Raw genomic sequence first — 23,178 nt, forward strand, 5'->3', positions numbered from 1 at the left:
AGCAAAATTGGCAAATTCTCTTCTGTTTGAATACCTAAAATTATTTTTACCAAAAATATTAAAGAAATCATTTATCATTGACATTTATAATCTGTAATTATATATATATAAATTTTATTTGTCATTTCCTTTGTTTTTCTTTTTCAAATTCTTATATAAATATTGAAGAAAGTTTTATGAATTGCCGTGTTTTACTTTTTTATTCTCTATTTTCTGATTATTAAATGGACTTCCCGCATGTTATTTGAATAAAGTTAGCGCGGGAGATTCTGTCAACGATATAAATGTTTTGGCAACCGACGAACCTGAAACAGAAACAAATAGAATTGCAGACCATTGTTAGAAAATTGCTGATAACCCGGAAGAAACAGAATTGTCTTCTTCTGTAAGATACAATCAATCGAAATAGTTGAAAATAATCTAATAATTCTTATCATTTAAAGGTTTAAAATTGAAAAACCCATGATAACAATGCACAATCTAATAAAATGTGTTAATTAAAATGGCTGCAAGTTGTATATTTATTATAAATGAAATTTTTCTCAATTAATAAATAAAATCGAGTACTGTAAAATTATTCTATCAGAAATGAGAAATTTTCACTTTTTCCGGATTCGGATGACGAAGAGGGGTTTTATTTTCGTCCGTCTCCGGATTAAATTACTCCTTTTGATGCAGTAAAAGACCATTGAAGAGAGCATTTCTATATTTAGAAGTATATTGTTTGGTCAAAGAAACCATCACCGAAGACGAATTGGGCACGGACCAAGAACAATCTGAAGATGACGTCAGTTTTACAACGAGCGTTACTGACGTCATGTTTCGATCATCATCGGCATTAAGTGAAGAAGCGGAAGTGATGGATAAATGTGGGATTACAAAGAGATTATAAAAAATTATTTGTTTGAAAATTATTAAGGAATGTTTTGATGTTAAAATCTCTTTAAATTAAGAAACTTAATATTAATTATCCACCCGCAGTCTTTCACGTGTGTTGAATGGCGTAGTTCATTATATTCGAAACAATTGAAGATAGAAATTAATTCGAAAAGTTTTATTTCTATAAAGATTTAATTTATTTCTTCAAAAATACTTTTGATAAAGATTTTTTATTGTTTAAGAAACTATTTTAACAGACATTAAATAAATATTCACCGACAAAAATTATTAATTCGAAGTAAACCGTCAAACGAAAGAATGGCAACAGGCACAACCTTAAGATTGACGAAATAATTCGTTGATTTAACATTTTAGTCACTTCTCTATGTCAAATTCAATAGAGAATTTATTTATCACCTCTTAAAGTAATTGTCGACCAATTTTCTATAATTTTTAAGTTTTGTAATAATAGCAATATAGCAATATAATTAGCTGAAAGTTTACTTTTCCTGCTGTTATAATATTTTAATCGTGTGACATTTGAACTTTGTTGCCTTTAGAATCGTCGTGTTTTGACACCTCCGCACAGAAAAAAGTCAAAAAGTTAATTTCCAACATATGTGTGTGGGTCCACGTCTATTTCGTTAAATATCTCAGTATAGGTAAACATTAGAAACCGAAATTTGCACGGTAACTTGTATAATAACGGACACGGAGACGGTTCAATTTTGATGGTTGAAGGTGAAAGGGTAAAAAATAGAAGGATTTCGTGGACAGTCGGTCTTAATGAAGATTTTACACGTTATTAGCACTTACAATTTTGTATACAACGCATCCGTATTTTCAAGATTAAGCTTTGTATTCTTTGAGTGTATGACGTAGACAGATAACGTATAAATGTAAAATAAACGCTTGTATTACAATGAGATATCGTGAACTAAATTCGAATTTTTTTGTTATGTGAAACGAAACGTAAATATAATTTTTCTGTATATAAACTCATTGGAATTATTATTAACATCCGATATATTTAATAGAAGTGGTAGTTTGCGCCTGTATTCAAATCTACTCGAGAAAGGAGAAAATTTGTGGAATGTGTGCAGATTTTTCAATTAATAAAGCTTATCAATTGTTGTATTGTGTGTGCAGTGTTGGCTCTATTATAACTTGCAGCTAAGGCAAAACTGATTTTTCTTCTCATGAAATATATATACAGTCGACTCCGCATAAGTCGACACCATCGGTTAAGTAGTCACTTTTCTGTGGTCCCGGCCCATAGGCATCAGTGGCGTGCCGTCATTGGAAGCGGTGGAAGCTCTGCTTTTACCTTCCAATGACCTTCCCTTGTAGTTTCTAAAATGTAAATTTTCATATTTTAACGTACAATACTTTGAGTTAATTAAAATTAATATTTTATTATAACCGCATTATGTATCTTATTACAAATTTCTATACTACATGTGAAAAAAAAACGACAAGATTGCTATTGTATATTCGAATATCAGTGGCGAAATGGAAGCGCTTACGAGACAGCTTTCACAACGAGAATAACTGAATGGTTTAAAGCAGCCAGAGGGCATTGGCGCATATGCTTTACAGAGTACCAACCTCAGACGGTTTAGCTGGTGGAAACTACACACGTGTGACGCTTCCAACGATTCTATCCCTTAGCCACTGGGTAGGGAGCTAGCTTACTAAGAGTATTCAATGTTATTTTTATGTACGTTTTTTTGCAAAGTTATATTTAATTACAGTATAATTAAAAGAAAATTATAATTATATTGACAGATTTTCAGACATAAAATCTTTAGAATTTTTATCACTTTTAGATGTTTTTCATAATATTAAAATTATTAACAATTTTTCCAAGCGTGTTTTAATTCTTTAAATTAAGTAAATTTTATGGGAAATTTTTTGATTTATCTAAATTACGTAGTGAATCGCAATATTTATATTCGTGTCCGGACTATATTGACAAGTAACTCTTAAACATAAAACATATTATAATTAATGTCGATCCGAACAAAGACGTACTAAAAGAATTATATGATTTAATATCATTAATTTTTACGGATCCATCTACCAGTGCGTCTGTTGAGCGCAGTTTTTGGACCACGGAGCAAATTTATACATGGCCAGGAACACTCGGTGGGAGGAAAAATTGTCGTCGCTAGCGTTGCTTTCGATAGAAAAAGTGCTTTTAATTACGTTGATGGAGTCGACGACCAGCGACTTTTATGATAAAGTAATTAACGACTTTGCGGAAAAAATCGCCGAATAGAGTTAGTTTATAAAAAATTAAAAAACAAGTTTTTCTATCATTGTTTGTATCGTATCAATTTGTATTACGTATGTATTATTTGTATTTTAGAACTAAAATACATAAATTGTTTATTTTTGTCATTTCCAGTATTTGTTTAAAACTTCTATGGAAATGTCATGTACCGGACAGGTGTGACCCGTCACGAAAGACGCGAAAAAACGGTTAATTTAGAGAAAAATTTATTAGTTTAAAAAAACATAGGTAAAAGTCGTTCATAGTCGAACACCCATTGTTTATATCAAACTGCCAGGCAGAAACCATAAATTGTGGAAGGAAGTCGTCCTATGATCGGTGAAAGATCGAATTCGTCTTTGATTTTGACTTTTCTCGCGCTCCAGGCAAGAGTCTCGTTACGCTCAGTAACGAGGGACCAACCACTCGGGAAGGTGATTGAGGGAGAACGACCAATCAAAATGGATAAAAGAAAGAACGGAGATTGATATAATCTCCGACAATCGAGGACACCTGGCACTCGGTTAACGTTCCGAATAACCAAAACGGCGTGTGTCAACGCGCAAAAAAAAAAATAAAAAATAAAAAAAAGTCTATTGTGCCAACCTGTCACCCGTGCCACTTCGTACTTAGACCGTGTCCCGGACGCAAACAGAGGAAGTCTCCCCGTATCCTACAGACTTGTAAACGCCATTGTCCCGGGGCCACCTTCGATCGACCATCGAAGAACCACATCGAGCATAGGATGTCCGAACGGCTGATTGTCCTAAAGCAAACTATTTTGTACATAGTATATGTTTATTTTATGTTTCTTTTTTGTCGGTTTTTGTCAGATACGTCTCTTCCGCCACCACGCACGTACGAATGGATCCTAGGCCATCACTGACGCGCAATAGAGAGGTTTCAAGGTCGCATGTCACGTGATAAAACACACGTTTGCTCCGCCCATTCGTCATTTTTGTGGTAGTTTTCGCTCGCTTAGCTTGCACGTGGTCTGTTATTCGACGTCTTTTTTTAGTTTAAACGTACAAAAATACTGCAGTTCTATTATCATGGATTAAGTTAAAAAAGATTCTTTTTTTGCGGGCTATTCTAGCAGTCTAACAGGACGAAATGCAGCTCTGTACGAAGAAAAAATTTCGTTATTTCAAGGCGATCCATACGAAGCCAGTTTATCAGACTTCGTCGTAGATCAAGAGTTGTAGCCGAAAGTACAATTTGGTGACATTATAAACTATTTGGTTTTGACAACAAATTTCTACACCCTGTCACAAATGAAAGCTTATAAATGTTTAGAGGCCCATAACTATTTAACAAGTGGCTGGGTTTCTCCTGATATAAAAGTAAAAGTAATGAATAACACGAAGTAATATTTCTCGGAAAGATATGTTTTCTTTTGTTTGTTTAAACTCGTGTTTTTACGTATTTCTTAACTAAGAATTTTTGTCTGAAAGTAAAAGTCTAATTAAAAACAGCTGTGGAAATTTTTTAATTCAAATTGTTCAGTACCTTCATTTTCTAGTTGAAACAAGCATATAATAAGCCTCTTGCTTTTAGTTTTAACGTGTAATGTTTATAAGTTTGCACTAGCTAAAGCCTGAAATTACATTAGTTATTCGTTTATAAATGCACTATATCTAACTAAATTAATATAAGCAAATCAGTAAACTCTTTTAGGTTTTAAAATATAACTTAGTGTTTATTAATGTAAATATTGAAATGAAATGTTTCTGACAAACTCTCGTATTGATATTCACTTTATACGTAACGAAATTTTTCCGGTTAATTCTCGAGAGCCATGCAGTTTGCCTTCGTCGTGAAAGCTCCTCAGTTTGGGATCCTTGATGACAAATGATGCCGGGAATTTTAAAAAATGATGTTCCTTTGTTCTTGAGTGAACTAGCATTACACCCAATTACACAACAAATCACCATAGTGATATTCGCGACGAAAAAAAAACAACACGAACTCCAGTTAAAGCGTACGTGAACACACACAAAACGTAAACAAGTCACAAAGATGGCGCCGGACAATTGCGCATGCTCATGACGTCACTCGTGATGTCGACGTGAAACCTCTATTAACTGATTGCCCCTGGAAGTCGGCTGCTTACAGAAACACAGCTTCCCTATCATCAAATGTCACGGCACGCCACTGATAGGCATTAATGTTAAAAAAAGTCCGGTTTACTCGAACCGTTTAACTCGTCACACCAGGATAAGTCGACATACTTTTGCTGTCCCACACTCTGATAAGTCGTCACCTCCTCCTGAAAAAATAAATTCACTCCGCACGTGTGGTGCGAATTCATTTTTTTCAGGAGGGGGAGTTGATTTATTTATCAATATATAATTAATATATTAATATATATATACATATTAATAAAAATGCCTTAACATTTTATGTATTTTTATGTATAAAATAATAACAGATAAACAAAAAGAAAATATACAATCTACATGAACGTCACACCAGAATCCAATTTTGCATTTCCTCACGCTAGAGCGAGGACTATATACTACAATATAGGGATTTTCTACAACATTGTAGAATAGGGATAGCCGGATCCCTATTCTACAATGTTAGCCAGGAATGAGAAGTTAGTGACGTCAGCACGAGACTTGACCTCTTTGTTTACGTATAGCAGCGTGTGCACGTGTTTAGTTTTCGCTTTAATATTCGTCCAATTTTGTTATTAACGAAGTGATTTATTCTAATATTTCTGTAATTGTTTATTTGACTAAGTTGTTTATAAGGTAAGATGATTTAAATATAAGTCATTAAATATTTAAAGCTATATTTTTCAGTGGCGTGCCGTGACATTTGATGATAGGGAAGCTGTGTTTCTGTAAGCAGCCGACTTCCAGGGACAATCAGTTAATTGCGCGTCGGTGATGGTCTAGGGTCCATTCGTACGTGCGTGGTGGAGGAAAAGACAAGGACGACAAGTAACTGACAAAAACCGTTTATTTTAACATAAAATAAACACACTATGTACAAAATTGTTTGCTTTAGGACAATCAGCCGTTCGGACGTCCTAGGCGTTGATGTGGTTCTTTGATCGTCGATCGAAGGTGGCTAGGCCCACTCTAGGGGCGGGCATCCCGGTCATTTGTCCGGAGCGCCAAAGTTTAGGGGCAGCACTTTAGCCGTAAGTATGAAAAAATATTGATGTGTTAAATACTCAATTAATAGAAATTTTCACATATCGATTTTTTCGTTCTCTAAAAATTTACAGTGCGTATCGTATTTATATTGTTTATGTTTGAAAGTTAAAAATATTTACACTATTATTGAAAAATTAACGCAGAATTGTAAAGGAGACGCTTGAACTTGTTTGAACACGCATAGACTCGCTTATACTTACCTCTAAATATAAAAGAGCGGTTTCATTAGACAATAGCATTATTCTTGCTATTAGGTCTGTAGTGATAACAAGTGGAAGTACATAAAATTTACTTAAGAGCGATTTCTTAATGTTAAAAGGTAAGTACATTTATAATTAAGCTGTTGTTTAGTTTGATAGATAGATACTAGTTTATCGTAAATCGATTAGCGAATCGAAACAATGAAACCGTTTTTAAATAATATAAATATTTAATTTATCCAAAAAGGCTGTTCATTTAATCAATAAAATATTGGGTTGATGCTACCTTAGGTAGCCAAGATGATGGCTCGTCTCTAATTTCAGCAAGGAAACAGTGGGACGCACGTTCTAACCTAACTTAACCTATTCTAATAATTTGGTTGCTAATAATTATGGTAATTTATTAGAATAGGTTAGAACGTGCGTCCCACTGTTTCCTTGCTGAAATTAGAGACGAGCCGCCATCTTGGCTACCTAAGATAACATTATCCAAATTTTAAATTTGGATAATGTTAATTATGGATAATGTTGGAAATTTGAAAGTATTAAATTTGAATGCATTCTATAGGTATAATTATTTATACTTTTGTTTTATGAAAATAATTATTTGAATCAATAATATAAGATATTTATTAAGTTCATTGCTTCGATAAAACGCGTTTTATAAAAATATATTTGAATAATTGAACTGAATAAAATCTCAAAATCGAGAATTATAAAATTGTTTTTAATGACTATTTATGGTTTGCTGAAATATTTGTTATTATAAAATACATATATAAAAACACTAGACTTTCTCTACGTTCACAGGATACGAAAAATATTATGTGTAAGCCATAAATATTGTTTACGTCCATTGACAGAATATAATTATGAAGTTATGTTAATTACGGTTTTAGCTTATTTAGAACAAGGATAAATCTTTATTTTTTAAAAATATTATTTGATAGTTTACATTGTTTAATTTGAGTTATGGGCGTGCCTCTTTCAGAATGTCTAACGGTCAAAGAAAACTGTCTGGTTACCAGTACAAAAAAAGGCGAAAACAAGCTGGCGCGTTAAAAAAATATATCTAGAGTTGTACCAAAACAAATGACGACTCTGACAATCCGACATGAAGTCCGGTTATAAAAGAAAAAACAAAATCGTCAGAGGATGAGGATGTGACAAACAAATAGACAAAGTTTCTAAATCAATTGGAACTGACGACACTCTGACTCTATCATCGCCAGATGAAAGCATTGAAAAAATTGACACCAACAGAAAGCGTTCTACAGACTTTGAGTACAGATCCAGCATTGTGGCCAAGATTTTAGGAGACGCCGAAAGAAGATTTTTAGTAAGACAAGGTCCACCTAAACCATTGCATAATTATAAATTTCTTTCAAAATGACACTGGTCGACACTTTAGCGTAAATTATTATACACGAATTTTAAGCAATAGAGAGAAAGTTTACGAGACTGGCTAGTGTACTCTCTTTCACAAAACTGCGTTTACTGCTTCTGTTGCAAAATTTTCGGCTGTATAGTTAGTTGTCTTTCAGAGGAAGGTTTTAAATGTTGGAAGCACCTCGGCGAAACCTTAAAAGATCATGAAATTTCCAAAAATCATATTTAGGCTCAAATATCATGGCTACAGATGAACCTGAGGTTAAAGTGTTGTAAAACTATAGATGCGGCCTCTCAAAGAATTATTAATGCCGAAACAAATCATTGGAACGAAATGCTTCTAAGCTTCGTAGCAATTACTAAAATGCTTGGTAAAAGTGGTCCGGCTTTTCGAGGTACAAGCGACAAGTTGTTTTAAGAGAAAGTTTTGACTGTCGATATATTTTTTATACGAGAACAAATATGCCAATAATAATTTATTCTAGCGTGTAAACTCTTTCATCATCTCTGTTTGCTTTTACATTGACAGCTAGCGGCTAGCCGTTTTAACCCAGTGGTCCTTAACCTTTCTGAAGCCACGGAACACCATTCATATACTTTTTATTACACGAAACATTAGCATCAATACATTCAAAAATTGATAAGTAATTCCGGGATTACTATTCTCGGCAAACAATGAAGCAATAAAGAAATGAACTTTAATATATTAAATAAAATAGAAACATGAAATTATCTAGCAATATAGCAATGGAAATAAATTTGAATAGAAACTTAAAATCTTTTGTTTCGTGGAACACTCGAGGTAGGTTTGCGGAACACTGGTTAATTAAGAACCACTGGGTTAAGTGATTTAGCGATAGTGACTCCATACACCGCACTGTTTGTTAATATTCTTCACTTGTATATCCATTTTTTCATCCCCTCACTAATGGCCAAATGTATACAACTACCGAACATTGTATTCTCAGCGTGGCTAATGGGCTGACTGCGTGATGTTTTCCGATATTTTTTATTCTCGTGTCTAACAACTAAATAGAGACTGGTTTTTCCATATAAGACCTTCCTGCAGGCATCTTTTCCTTTATAGACAGCACATATATATCGATGCATTAAACTGTCAATCCAGTATTTATTTCTCTCATTAGATGATTTATTTGTAAACTCTTAATTTACTAGAAAATATTCAACTAGTTATGAAACACAATTTTAGCTGAACACGGAAGACACTATCGGGTGATGTGGAAATCAACAAGCAAATTCTGTACCAAGTAATTAAACAAATAATAATCGATCAACGTGTCTCTAGTACTGGAAAACGATTTTCCTTATTCGGCAAGAGTCAGTTGCATCAAGTGACAAGTCTATGTCTTAGAACATTGAAGTCCTGCTCAGGCTTTCATAAGAGCGAGCAACAGAACAAAGTAACTACCGACAACATTTTCATTTTCTGGGATTTGATAAAAACATGAAGGAGAACGGTAATAGTCTAGTAACTAGACTATTACCGTTCTCCTTCATGTTTTTATCAAATCGTTTTATGTCTCGTTTATCAATTTATTAGTTTCAACAAGACTCTAGTTGAAACTAATGAATTGATAAACGAGAGATCTCATCTCAAGCTAAAAAGGGTGAGGAACCCATAAGACATTTGGGATATGAAAAACCATGACTACACCTTGAAAATTTGCCGGGGGAAAAAAGGAAAACGTAATTCTTTTGAGTAACCTTCACTCGCGAGAGGGCATCAGAACAGACAATAAAAAGACATCAGACTGGGCAATCTTTTCCAAGACAAATTACGAAGTAGACGTGCTTGATCAAGTCTTGAGAAAGTGCAGTGTAAAAACACGAAGTTCGTCATTAGGCTATGCAGGTTTGACTACGCTCTCGTAAACACGGGGATCCTCAACTTCAACTAAATGGTAATGGAAAATGTCAAAATGCGTGTTTTGCAAGGATTGTGCATAAATAAGCTTGGAAGAAAAACATTTTACTTTCTTCCATTTTTATGTGTTTATATTGATTTTTTCATAATTTTTTAATTTAATTACGTGGATGCATAGGAAAAACGAAGGATGTTTCAGAAGAATGTATATGCTTCTTAGACAATAAAACTTGAAAATATTACCCAGAACAAATGCCACATTTATTAACTAAGATCATTTTTCCGTTCAGTACATTCTGCAATGACTCGGATTTTTCGGGAACGCATCTGTTAATAATAATATCCATTAATACAATAAAATTAAATTGTTAAATAGAATACGAAGCTATATAGCACGAGTGTCTGGAGTAAATAAAATGCTTGTTGCATGCAGCGCCAAAAGTGCCAAAGCGATGTGTGTTGGTAAAAATATTCGTACGTCTTCCGCGTGTCCCGAAATATCACCATACAATGTTTGGTTGCATTTGGTTGCAATAACAGTTGAAGCTAATAAAAGTTATTAAACAGCTCTAGCCATCGTTAAATTTAATTACGATTAACCCTTAAAGTCAATACTGTACGAAGGTTTTTATAACGAAACAATACCGTAAATCCGACAATAATTTTCCTTACATTATTTACAGTATTTCTCACATTTAAAATTGATTTAAGATAAATGGATCTGATTACAGTGTTCTGCAATGACAGACAACAGATCGATTTCTCAAAATCCATTTTGTGTGAATGTAGTGATAGATTGAAATTCATGCTACTTCCTTCAAAGAAACCATCAGTCTCTCTTTACTTACCGTACTCCTCGGATATTTTACAACAAATAAAAGAGTGAGTTTCCGTAATTATCTTTTAAATATTTGCGTTGGCATATTCTAATTTGCATTAATATTGTTATCGGAAGAAGGACGAGAAACTATAAAATCAATGCAGAATGCAACGGACATATTCTGCATAAGCAAACGATTATGCCTACGTAATTTAAATAAAGCATGTCGAGATCTCATGACCGATCCGTCAAGAGTTAAAAACGTGTGTTATGTACTGTACATTACCGAACGACAAAATTTTCTCTAACTCGGAACCGACGCCATTTTGTCATTACAGATCAAACGAACTCATCATCTCCACCGATACTACTCGTATCCCTCTATTACTAACGTCGTTTGGTAATCAGGGGCGTTGCTATTATTAATTTGCATAATAAGATATGATACTTCACAGCTCCCTCTAATGCTAACGTCATTTGTTACCATGTTTCGAAATTACCGGAAGCGCCGCCATTTTGTATACCTAGGGTAACATTAACCGAAAAGGGTATGTTCATTCACTTCGAACTGTAACAAAAATATAAGGGAGATATACATAAATGAAAATGAAAAGTAAAAAGTAAAAATTTTTATTGTATAAAAGAAATTATACAAAGATATATGGAGAAAAAATTACATAATCAACTTAGTTATTGTACACTTTTTTTTTCTTCTCATTTAATGTAATTTTCTTCAAACAAACATTATTTGATATTCTATAAGGGAATATAGAATTCCGAAGAGGAACTACGAAGAAAGGAAATTAAATTCTTATTCATTGTAAAAAATTTTTGAAAGTTATTTTAATTTTTCATCCCTATGAGCACTTAACAGGGCCTTTTCATCAGGCCCATTACGGGTTCGGTCAAACCTAATCCACGGTAGGACAGACTACTAGTGAGGAATAAAGCCCGATATATCTGAACGGCCCACCCCCCAAAAAATTCAGGGAGTTTTTCGACCTGTTCGGATTCGATGTGGTGTTCCCCAGCGTGATAGGCTGATATCTATCTGTATCAGACCAGGCTTATGTCTATGCAAAGAAGACAATTGCCTATGTCGCAGATCCGATAGGATTCCTTAAATCCGTTTGCAAATTCACATATAAACAAAAGTATACGAATTTAAAGTGTACTGTACAATGAACGAATCGAACATAGTGACATTAAATTAAACTATAATTCTTCATAATAAATGTAACAAAAGTATTATTTATTTTTTGAAAGTCCGCATTCCAAGCTTCGTCTAGGACTCGAAATGCTCTTAATCTGGAACTTCCTGTAGAGTTATTAAAGCACTCGGATTACGTAAATATTAATAAAATAAATTATTTTTGTCGATTTTTCCGACCGATGGCGAGATTATTTTTTATCAAATTGAAGACAAGTCTGCCCAAGAGGGACCACCATTTATTTTGCGCTCCAGACTAAAAACATACACATATGGCGACAGGCCTTCCTTTTTAGGCTTCATGTCGCCAAAGGTAAAAAAGTCCTTTAAAAAAACACAAACATCCAGTTAAAACTAGGAGTCGGTGACACGCAGACGTCTTAGGGCTGTTTCACACTATGACCGACTGGGCCGACCGGTCCGACTCCTAGTCGTATTGCCATGGCAACAGCAGTCGGTCGACCGACTGGTCGTTCCAGTCGGACAGATTTAAAAAGTTAAATATTTGTAGTCGCGTCGGAGCAGTCGGTGAGCTACAGCCAATGAGAGCTTCGAAGCTATAACCAATCAGAGTTTAGATTTATCCGAAGTTAGAAAATGGCGGAAGGTAAAGTTTCTCGGAAGCTTTAATAAACGAAGTCAGAAAATATCCATGGCTTTATGATATTCGGCGAGCCGATTATAAAGGCGACATTGAAAAAAATAATTGGTTAGAGTAAAGCGAAAGGTATCCAGCTAAAAAATAGTCTTAAACTTCATATTAACGAATAGACGTAGACATATCTAAATGTAATTTGATACGCTGAATCGATTGGTATTAAAAAAATATTACTTACGATCAACCGTTTAAAAGTTACGAACGATTTTTTATTTCCGTCTATTTGCTTCGTTTAAGAACAACTTTATTAAGAAATACGCAGGCACTCATCGATATTAACAAAACGAATTACTTTAATTCACCATAATACATTTCATTTACAAGAGAAAGCGACATTAAAAATGCTAAAATGGTGTCGTTAGCCCGCGAACACACGACAACCTTATAAAGACGGCCATGTTTTCTGTTTTAATTGAAAAACTTACCACGATTGGCTAGTGTTCTGATCTGTAAGACGCGTTCCGATTGGTCCTTACGAGTCGGCCACCGACATAATCGTACTCAGTGTGAATTCTTTTACTACTAGTCGGTCCGATTATAGGCTCGGTCGGGTCGGACCAGTCGGTGACAGTGTGAAACAGCCCTTACTCTTCAACCATCCAGCCAGTGGGTGTTTCCGCTTTTTTATCTGCTGGAAAAAGCGCTGGAAAATGCAAATTTTAAAGCTGCACCCTGGCGTCGGTATTTTAAATTTCTTTTTGTCGATTTTTCCGACCGATGGCGAGATTATTATTTATCAAATTGAAGACAAGTCTGCCCAAGAGGGACCACCATTTATTTTGCGCTCCAGACTAAAAACATAGTCTGGAGCGCAAAATAAATGGTGGTCCCTCTTGGGCAGACTTGTCTTCAATTTGATAAAAAATAAATTATTTAAAAGTAATATGTCGGAAAACTTACCATAGAATGATTTCTTTTATTAACTCGTGTCGACTTTCGGTAGTGTCGAATCTTCAGACGAGAATAAAACTGATTTTTCAGCTGTTAAAGATTCAATGAAAAACAACTTTATGAATATTAATTTTGAAATTTTTATCGGGCAACGAAGTTTATAAAAGATATCTAAAATAATTGTTCTGTAAATACAAATTTTGCAGATCAGATCACACGAAAATCCTTTCAGTATAAATTTATATTATATTGATAGAGTTTTATTGAAATTTATTAATGTGAGCGGCTGATAAATCCGTTAAAGACTATCATTTTGGTTTTTCTTGGAGGATTTTGTGCGAGATAGGGCGTGGCCAGTCTTGTGAGTAAAGTAAGCGACGGCAGTTGGAAAGGAATTTCATGTAAGAAGTGGAATTTCAAACCCCAATTTATGGGTTTGAGAAATTCCACAACAGTTCCTCAAGAGGGTTCCACAAGAAAAGTGAATGTGTGAAAAGATCAAACAGCACCCATTCGAGTCAGGACTGACATCACCTGTGACTTCTGGCTCAAACAAATCTTTCGATAAACACGCAAAAGGTCATCTAAAGATGAAAACGTTTTAGTAAATGTGTGGTTAGCTTGAGAAATCTTATGTGAATCTTACGAAAACTTGCAATTTGCATTTCTTATGATTTCAGCTTTATTACTCAATGTTCATTTCTGACTATTGACTTCACTACATTATAAAACAGATAATTTGAAGTTTATTGCATAATAATCAGCAATATAATTGACAACAATTTGGATCACTGCAGATCGCGGTTAATCCATTTCCTGAATATATACAAACACACACTATATATATAGCTATTATAGGATTAATTCAATATAATTTGTTTCAGAAAACACGTAAAAAGTACCAAATCAAGTTTATATACCTTCCCACGATGCTGTTTAGCTGTAGACAACCCTCACAGCATCATGCATATACAAAGCTACGATGTATTGAAATTAATCATTCAGTTATACAAATTAAAAAATCAAGAAACGAGTTGTGTAACTTCCTCGGTTTCTATGAAATTTTATTTAAAATATAACTGTTAAATTATTAATCCTAATTAATAAAAGTTTGTATGGCGCTATCTATTATTAGATTTTATTTTAAAAATTTGATATTATTAATTGTAATGAAATCGCAAAAGGCTTAATTTTGATAATAGAGATAAGTTTTAAAAAAATTATAAATGCTAATAATGAGTAAAATGTTTATTAAGTCCAACCTCTTTCGAGAGATGATACAATTACTCCCCTCTATCTCTCCACCGCTGGATCTGTAAACCAAAATTTAATAACATCGATGCCCCTTAAATGAAAGCTACCATGTCAAGTTTCGTTTCCTAATCGTTAACTCATTTTTGGGAAATCTGACAAGTGGGAAAGACTGCCGAGAGGAGTTCTTATGGGAAGCCAGTTCCTATATACGTGTTAGACCCGTAAAGAAAGTCCAGAAAACTTTATGCGGTCAGCCCGTTCTTTAGGCGCAAACCCGTAACCAACTACAAGCGTTAGTGGATTTATCAACTCGGCCACTGCTGGACTCCTTTCTCATATCGAAAAATGATTTTAATATACAGTCAAACCTGTTTTTATGCGGTAGATAGGGACCGCATAAAAAATCGTACGAAACGTCACGAGTGGCTATAAAAAAATAGTTTTCGCAACACAATTAAAAAAAATATTTTTTATGCGGTCAATAGCGACCGCATAAAAAAGTCTCACATAGAAAATAACTCAACCGTACGAAATAACTAGGAATTGCTTTTTTAAACGAAATCATGACGAGGCTTGGCAGCTACTTGGAATCTCGCCAAACCTTTTGGAATCTGATTTAGAAAATACGTAAATAATACAGCACATTTACCTTCAATTTACGCTTTGAAATGAATCTTATCTTAATGGTCCAGGAATGTGAAAGCACTTTGAAGGTTTAATTAACGTAATTAAAACAGACGTAGAATTTATTGACAACAGATGTCAGCACTTGACTGCATCGTCTCGTCTATCGTCTGTTTTACATATTTATGTCCAAGTGGTGTTTTGTTGACTTAAAAAATAAATTATTTCATTTTTCTCATATTCATGAAATAATGTTGCTATAATAAGTTCATTTATGCTATCATAAGTTTATTTAGCTATAATAAATCAACGTGAGACATGACAAAACGCATGAGACAAGTCGCCGACTATACCGCACAAATAAAAAATCGCCCAAAAAAAGATCGCATAAAAACAGGTTTGACTGTATTTTAATAACGAAAAACGAAATAATCGGGTAAGAAGTTTTATAAGAGAACGGAAATTCTCCGTATTGCTACAAGGACACGAATAACACTGACACAAGACACAAGAATTAAAAATAACATTGAATAATATAATAGTTTCTAATTATATTCCGGTTATGTGACGTGTAGAGATAATTTGAAGTTTAGTCATTAATGATATCCAAGATCACAAGAAATACTTAAAAGCAACACAAAAAGTAGTTTAAAACATACGAAAATAAATAATAATTCAAGTAATAATAATTACCTGTATTTTGTGAATCGTCGACGTCATTACCTTACATTCGAATTTTGTTGAAATTACTCTTTATAAAACAGAAAATTAAGGAGAGAAGACAACAGAATACTTGAAATATCCCATAAAAGAATGGAAGCAGCATAATTGATGTTTGTTTCTAAGTGTAAAGTCTCTTTTAATTAAAAAATTTACAATCTTACAATCTACAATATAAATCAAAGAAATACATACGGAAATATCGAAGGATAAAGCAATAATGCCGAATGCAACAACAAAATTCTGAATCCCGCTCTCAATAGCTATTGCCGTGCAAGCCGCTTTTGAGTTTCTACTGGCGAAAGCTATGACGTATCCAGTTATAATTCCAGTTATGGGAGATAATAAAGAGGTTATAATTACTTTCCACGATACTATAGTAAACATGTGTTGAGAGGAAATTATTTCCATTGACACGAAAATTATAATCAGTATCATACTTGTTGCACTTCCCCACTATTAACAAAAACGAAAATGTAGTTTTATAATATAATATAAATGATTAAAATTAACACCTTAACCATTTAGGAAGTCATGTTTTATACTTTAGTTATATAAGAAGATACTTTAGGAGCTTTCCATTTTATCATCATACCCAAAATCAAGGGAGGAACAATTATTAATAGTGATAATGCAATATTGTCATAAGGTATTTTTAAGTTCTTGGCTTCTGTATTACTTGCATATATCCAAAGGTTCAAAGGCATCAAGCCTAGGGATGCTACGATAGATATTGTAGTCATAGTCACACTACGAAATGGTAAATGCAAATTTTATGGAAAATATTCTTTGTAGCTAAATATAGTAAAACTATTCCTACATACCTCAGAGAAACATCACCATCCAAATAATATGTAATTACATTAGAAATTGCACCTCCGGGGCAACATGATATAATAAGCAAACCAGCCGCCAGACTCGATTCGAATTGAAATATAACGTTATAAATAAATCCAATCAATGGCATTATAACAAATTGGCAAAAGAGACCAATAGCTGGACCAACGGGTTTTCGGATTCCTTTATAAATCTACTAACATAAAAAATGTAATATTTACCGTTAATTAAACAAGAGATAAAGAGAAATAAATGTTAATACCTGATCCCGAGAGATGTCTGTACCCATAGCGATCATTATAATTATTAGGGAACCTATCGTAATCACATTCTTAGTCATTTCAAGATCTTTGTTGATGTAATAACTGGATGTAGCATTAGATGTTGAATTGCTTTCCAGGAAATCCAATGTATTGTTTTCCATGTCGTATTCACAATACCAAACTTAAGAAATAGAATTATACATTTGCTTCAGTTATAACTTTTAATACTTAAATGTTTACGCTTATCTATTATTAAACAAGTTCTTGCAAAGATGATGATGATAATGAGGATGCGTGGAATATTGAAAAGAGCACAACGGAATTTCTGTTTTATTATTGTAAAAAATAACTGTTATTTTTCTAGTAACGTTATAAAATGTAAGCACAGTTTATGAAGTTATTAACATTTGTTTTCGCTCTGTGAAACAAAACAATAAATTAAATATAAATTCCTATATTTTCTGAAATAAATACAATTGTAAGCACTTAAGTCAATTATATAATTATTAAAATAAATGTTTTATTTTCAGTTGTTTTTTTGGAAAAAGTATCTACAATTGCTTGTTAATGAGACATTAAATTTATTGATATAGACCATACATGCCAGCTTGGTGAGTCTTAAGGTAAACTCACAGTTGGAACAACCGACGAGCATTGGGGAGGGTGGACGGAGGAAAAATTCGCTTTTTCATAAATCCTGAAGCTATTAAATTCTTTTTGAGGGGCACAATTAATTTTTGCTCATTTTCTTCTACCACGGCAGATGCGGCTTTAATTTGAGTGCAAACGAAGAATTACATAGGACTAATTTACAACATCGTCATCCAATAATAGGCGATTCAGCTCAGCTAATTCTTCGTTGATATTACTTACATCGAAATAAGTTACGTCTGATATTTTCAATATCTTTTCCTGTAAATTCTAATCTAACCGCTATTGCAACATGCAAGAGAAATTTAAAGCGAAACGTTTTATACTTCAGAAGTCAAATAGCCATAATAGAAGAAATAAGCACAAATGACAGTGGAGATTTGGACAGCTGGATATCTGCTTTAGTCCCCTTTCTGTGTCGAGACGGACCAGACCTTAACTTTTAATGCACAGGAATTATCTTCTCGCCGTCTAAATGCGCTTTTACCTAATTTCGGTTACAGAATGGGATGTTTGGGAAGTCAATACGTGTCTGTATCAAGATTGTTTTTAGACGAGGTTAACGGAGCAATTTGTTTTCCTTTAGGATCGAGTAAAAACTTCCACGAATTATAATAATAGATGACTGTGATGCCATCTTGTATTTTATCATCTATTTGTGAAAACCCGCTAAAAAATTAGATAATGTAATGAAAATTTCTTGATGTAATTATTTGTCTCCAAGCTTTGTCCTCCCGTGGTAAATTCTGCCAACGTCCATTATCTGTACTATGCTTTAGATTGACATTATAATATTATATATCCTATAGGAATAAATATTTAAAACACAAAGATGTTATGGTATTCTAATCATACGTACCTTTCCCTTCGTACAATATGTTAAAATGTTTCGTAAAAACAAAATTTATATATATGTTACACCATATATTTAGCCCAGAATTCAACCGTGCAGAAAAATTGTATTACTATTACTAAGTGATTATTTTTGTTTTATCATCAAATATAATTGATGTTATTTTGCAATATATTTAATTTTTTATATAAGAGGATAAGAATAAAGCCCTTTTCTCCTTTACCCTTTTTACCCTCTTAATCGAAAATAAATAAGTGGAAAAGATTTTCCCTTTACTTGTGATAATACGTACGAACAGAAAGTAAAAGCAGAGAACACTAGCATTATTTATAATCGCTTAGTTATTGATCAATTTTAAATTAGCCTTAATTTAGCTTTGATGAATTTATTATGAGTCATCATTATCATGTTGCATGCCATTAAAATTGACAGAATGCCGAGTTCGGTATGAAGACGTCAAACGAAGATTACACGATGAGCCACTTATAAAAGAATATCAAAGACAGAAACTTTTTCATATACTATTTTAAAATTGTATTTTTTTTAATACAAAAAGTTTGAACTCTCGTTGATCTACTAGCCCGTAACAAAAAAGTTAATTTGATATTGTTATTATGCAGTTATTAATTTGTTGCGATACACAACTTATACACATTCAACAGCGGGTAACGAAGCGAAATTCATTTATTTTTCTCCTTTAACATCGTCGATTCAATTTCATATAAAAAATATAATACTCGAATTTCGTCAACCTATTCCTTCATCACGTAAGGCAACACAGGAACATCATATTATTTACTCATAAATAGTTGATTGGATATAAAACCACTAAATATTGTAGCTGGTTTCGGGCCCTGACCAATTGCAGGCACGTGACGTTTACCGAATTTACTGTCCGCGTCTAACATCTAAACACAAGAGTCACCTTACAATAGGAAATATCTTCCTGCAGATACACTCCTTCGCAGATTGCTCTCGTCTTACGTTACGCTACCTCACACAACAACACTTTATTCACTTAAAAATCGCCAAATATAAAACAGTAGTAAAAGTAGACCAAGTATAAAAGCCCCGAACATAAAGTCAGAGAAAGTCAACCGCGGAGCAAATTAGCTCCTGTTTCAATTCTATATAAAGAGCTGTAATTCGACTGTAATTCGCAATACTAAATTGTTTCACCCAGAATCTCCCGCTGAAGAGGGAATGTTAGAAGAATTCTTCTACATTCTAGCAAGGGTAAAACATTGCTACATCCCTGAACTACAAGAAACACATTCACAATTTTGTAATCTCTACTTTCTCTTAAAAAGTATTTCGCCATGCTTATCAAGGGAAATTGTAATATACAGTCGACTCCGCATAAGTCGACACCCCAAGGGGAACTGGAAATGTGTCGACTAAAGCGAAGTTGGAAAAAAAAACCACAAAACTACAATTAATATAATACAGTAGTGCTTTATACAGTAGCATAGACTTACAAAACATTGTGTTCTCCGTTTACAATTATTCTGCAGGTGAAAAACTGAAAAATTCGTTTAGTGTTGTTTGTTTTGAGCACTTAACTGTCTCGACTTTCTTTTTCAACGATCACGAACGCCTTGAAAACATCATCTTCGCAATTGTCAATTGTTGGCAAGTAAGTCTAAGGATTCTTAATGCTTCTAGCGTGAGAAAATAAAAAATTGGATTCTGGTGTGACGTTGATGTAGATTGTATATTTTCTTTTTGTTTATCTGTTATTATTTTATACTTAAAAATTCATAAAACGTTAAGCCATTTTTATTAATATGTATATATATTAATAATATTAATGTATTATTATATTATTAAATATATTAATTATGTATCGATAAATAAATCGATTCCCCCTCCTGAAAAAAATGAGTTCGCACCACACCTGCGGAGTGAATTCATTTTTTCGGGAGGGGTGACGACTTATCGGAGTGTGGGACAGCAAAAGTATGTCTGACTTATCCAGTGGTGTCGAGTAAACCGGAGTTTTTTTTTAACATTAATGCCTATGTAAGTCGGCCGGAACCACAGAAAACTGACTACTTAACAGAGGGTGTCGACTTATCGCGATTCGACTATATATATATATTATATATATATATTCAGTACAGCAAGAAGAAAAAAATACACCTTAAACATAAAGTTACTGTATATATATGTTTAAAGCTTGTACGTTTAAATTATATTTTAAGCTCTATAAATGAATTATAATTTATTATTTTTATAGTAATTTTTGTTTACCATTGAAAACTATAATACTATTAGAGAATGACTTTAGATAATTTTTGTGAAAAAGCCGATTTAATGATTCATTCAGAAGCTTTCATTCAAAACATTTATTAAATACATCTTTTTAACATTAAAACATCACACATTTATTATTCAGTTAAAGATTCGGGAAGCAACTGTACAAAATAAATCGAACAAATGTCGATAAAATTCACAAATTTCTCTCAATGTAATTATTTTGGTTTGTAAGGTCCAATAATCTTGCGAAGTTCATCCAATTCGGGAATTCGCTCCCATTTTTGATTGATCGTAATCAGCTGGAAAATATATGTATATGTGCTTAATAAAATTTATATTTAAATTTCACTCAGAATTTATTTTTATTTAGTTTTAAAAAGTCATTTTGTGTCATAATAATAATACAATTAAGACATTTTTAATTTAGGCGTGTCTACACTTTTTTCATTCGTATTATTTTTTCAAGAGGAAAATTATTGATCTTACACACTTTTAATTATCATCTGAATCTAATTTATACTTTGAAAGTGGTATTTGAAAAAAAAAAGATTTTGCAATAGAAAATTAATATTAAATATAAAGTAGTTTTTATACAGGAAACGTCGAAGGAAAATTGCAGAATGGTTAACTTTTCGATTAATTTCAACGTTTAATTAATGAAGAATCCGGAAAGAGCCCATTGTACTATTTTATAAAAATAAGATTATTTTTATAACAGTACTTTTCTAAATAAACTGCATTTCATATAGTTAATAAATCAAACATTTTAATACGAATAAAACTCCATATTAAAATCGTACCTTCTGTGGTTTCTCGGGATCCACCAATTCCCATCTCGGATAGCCTCCTTTTACAAATCTGTAATTTTATATTAGCATAATTATGTTATTCAATTTATTTATGAAATGAAACATTAAAAAAAACATGTTTAATGTAATAAACGTTTTGTGTATTAAAAGAGAAGCGTTCAATTCATTTAAAGTAAAAATACGTTCAGAGGAATTTTACATTTTATGAAACGTCACGTACCTTGCATCCAAGTTGTAAAATAAATGATATATAACAGAAGAGACCATTCCTGTCGTAGCGGCTGCCGTAATAAAAACTAATGGAACAAGCTGCAAAAAATGAAAAAGTCATTTACGTTTCCTCTTATTTAAGCAATTTATGATAAATTTTTCAGTAATAAATCATATAGAAATGAATGAAAATATACAGCACTAACGAGTTACTACGATACGATTTAGAAGATAATTGTTTATTACCAGTTTGTATTATAAAAATAAAAAATATTAACGTCGGTTATTTATTTAAAAAATCCCAAATACAATTCATCGATAAAAGAAAACAGCGTCGATTACTTTTAAAGTTACTAAAATTATTTCTATGAGTGCATTGTGAAAACCACCGATTAACATACTCAATAAATACATATTTATGTGTTCGTCATAATTTAACGATATTTTACATATAGCTTTCATACATTCTGACTAAAGTAAAGTAGAAAAAGTATTCATTTTAATTAACTCGTTTTCTTTTTACTTCGATCATTTAAAAGAGGTTTAGCAATAAGTCTAGAATATCGAGTTTAATAACTATTTTAAGTTGTAGCTAGTAACATTTTTCGGGATTTCAATTATCTTATAAATAAACTAAAATACATACCTCCGGATGTGTTCTCATTGTGCGCAAAGAAAATAACTTTCTGAAACTGTCCATTAAGGGATCCCGTCCGGGACAGGTACCACGAAACTTCTCAAATCCCATTTCAACCTTATTCTATAATTTAAAAGTGTGTTGAAAATTAACTTATCGTCAACGAAACATTTCTTATTTAAATTGCTTATGTCTAATATATTTCAATTACCAACATAAATTTTAAAATTAAACTTTTTCTTACGTATAAAGCCTACCGCGCACTAAATTCAACGTTTATTTACAAATCCGATCTATGTAAACTGTTGCTATTCAAAGGGAAAGTACAAGTCTGTTGTCAAAAACACTTTAATTTCGAGTTGGCTAGGTACTGTTCACAACAGTTATGATTCGCGATCCACGTTACAAATCGTACTGCAGCAAAAAACGTGAAACTCAGATTCAGAAACTAATTCAGAAACTCGCCATGCCTTAGCCTACCTTAAAACAGAGAAAACAGATATAAGAGATATATAGAAGAAACAAAGTGAATTGATACCTCTTGTCTCAAAATGGTGAGTCCTCGTTGGCGATCTTCTCGTCGAACGTAGTCCTACACACGAAAATAGTTTTCAACAAGTGGCTCGTATTTACCGGTCCACCGGTATATATCCTTCTGTCCAGCTTCCCCCGCTGGGTTTATTGTCC

The 23,178-nt window shown here is 32.9% G+C and overlaps 1 protein-coding gene and 1 long non-coding RNA gene across 2 annotated transcripts; both read right to left on the bottom strand.

Annotated features, from left to right (window-relative positions):
* Positions 1 to 2,053: 2,053 nt before the first annotated feature.
* LOC136970943 (uncharacterized) lies at positions 2,054 to 3,983 on the bottom strand. The gene is made up of 2 exons (XR_010880070.1): positions 3,761 to 3,983; positions 2,054 to 2,232 (listed from the first exon to the last, which is right to left on the bottom strand). It is a non-coding gene; the product is annotated as an uncharacterized lncRNA (long non-coding RNA).
* Positions 3,984 to 21,050: 17,067 nt separating this feature from the next.
* On the bottom strand, positions 21,051 to 22,602 carry LOC136970944 (normal mucosa of esophagus-specific gene 1 protein-like). The gene is made up of 4 exons (XM_067265433.1): positions 22,501 to 22,602; positions 21,865 to 21,953; positions 21,636 to 21,693; positions 21,051 to 21,134 (listed from the first exon to the last, which is right to left on the bottom strand). The coding sequence occupies exons 1-4, from the start codon at positions 22,600 to 22,602 to the stop codon at positions 21,051 to 21,053; spliced, it is 333 nt and encodes a 110-aa protein (XP_067121534.1).
* Between the last annotated feature and the right edge of the window lie 576 nt (positions 22,603 to 23,178).

This window comes from Centruroides vittatus, unplaced genomic scaffold, assembly GCF_030686945.1.
Source record: "Centruroides vittatus isolate TY-2023 unplaced genomic scaffold, ASM3068694v2 contig_2222, whole genome shotgun sequence".
Classification (NCBI taxonomy): domain Eukaryota; kingdom Metazoa; phylum Arthropoda; class Arachnida; order Scorpiones; family Buthidae; genus Centruroides; species Centruroides vittatus.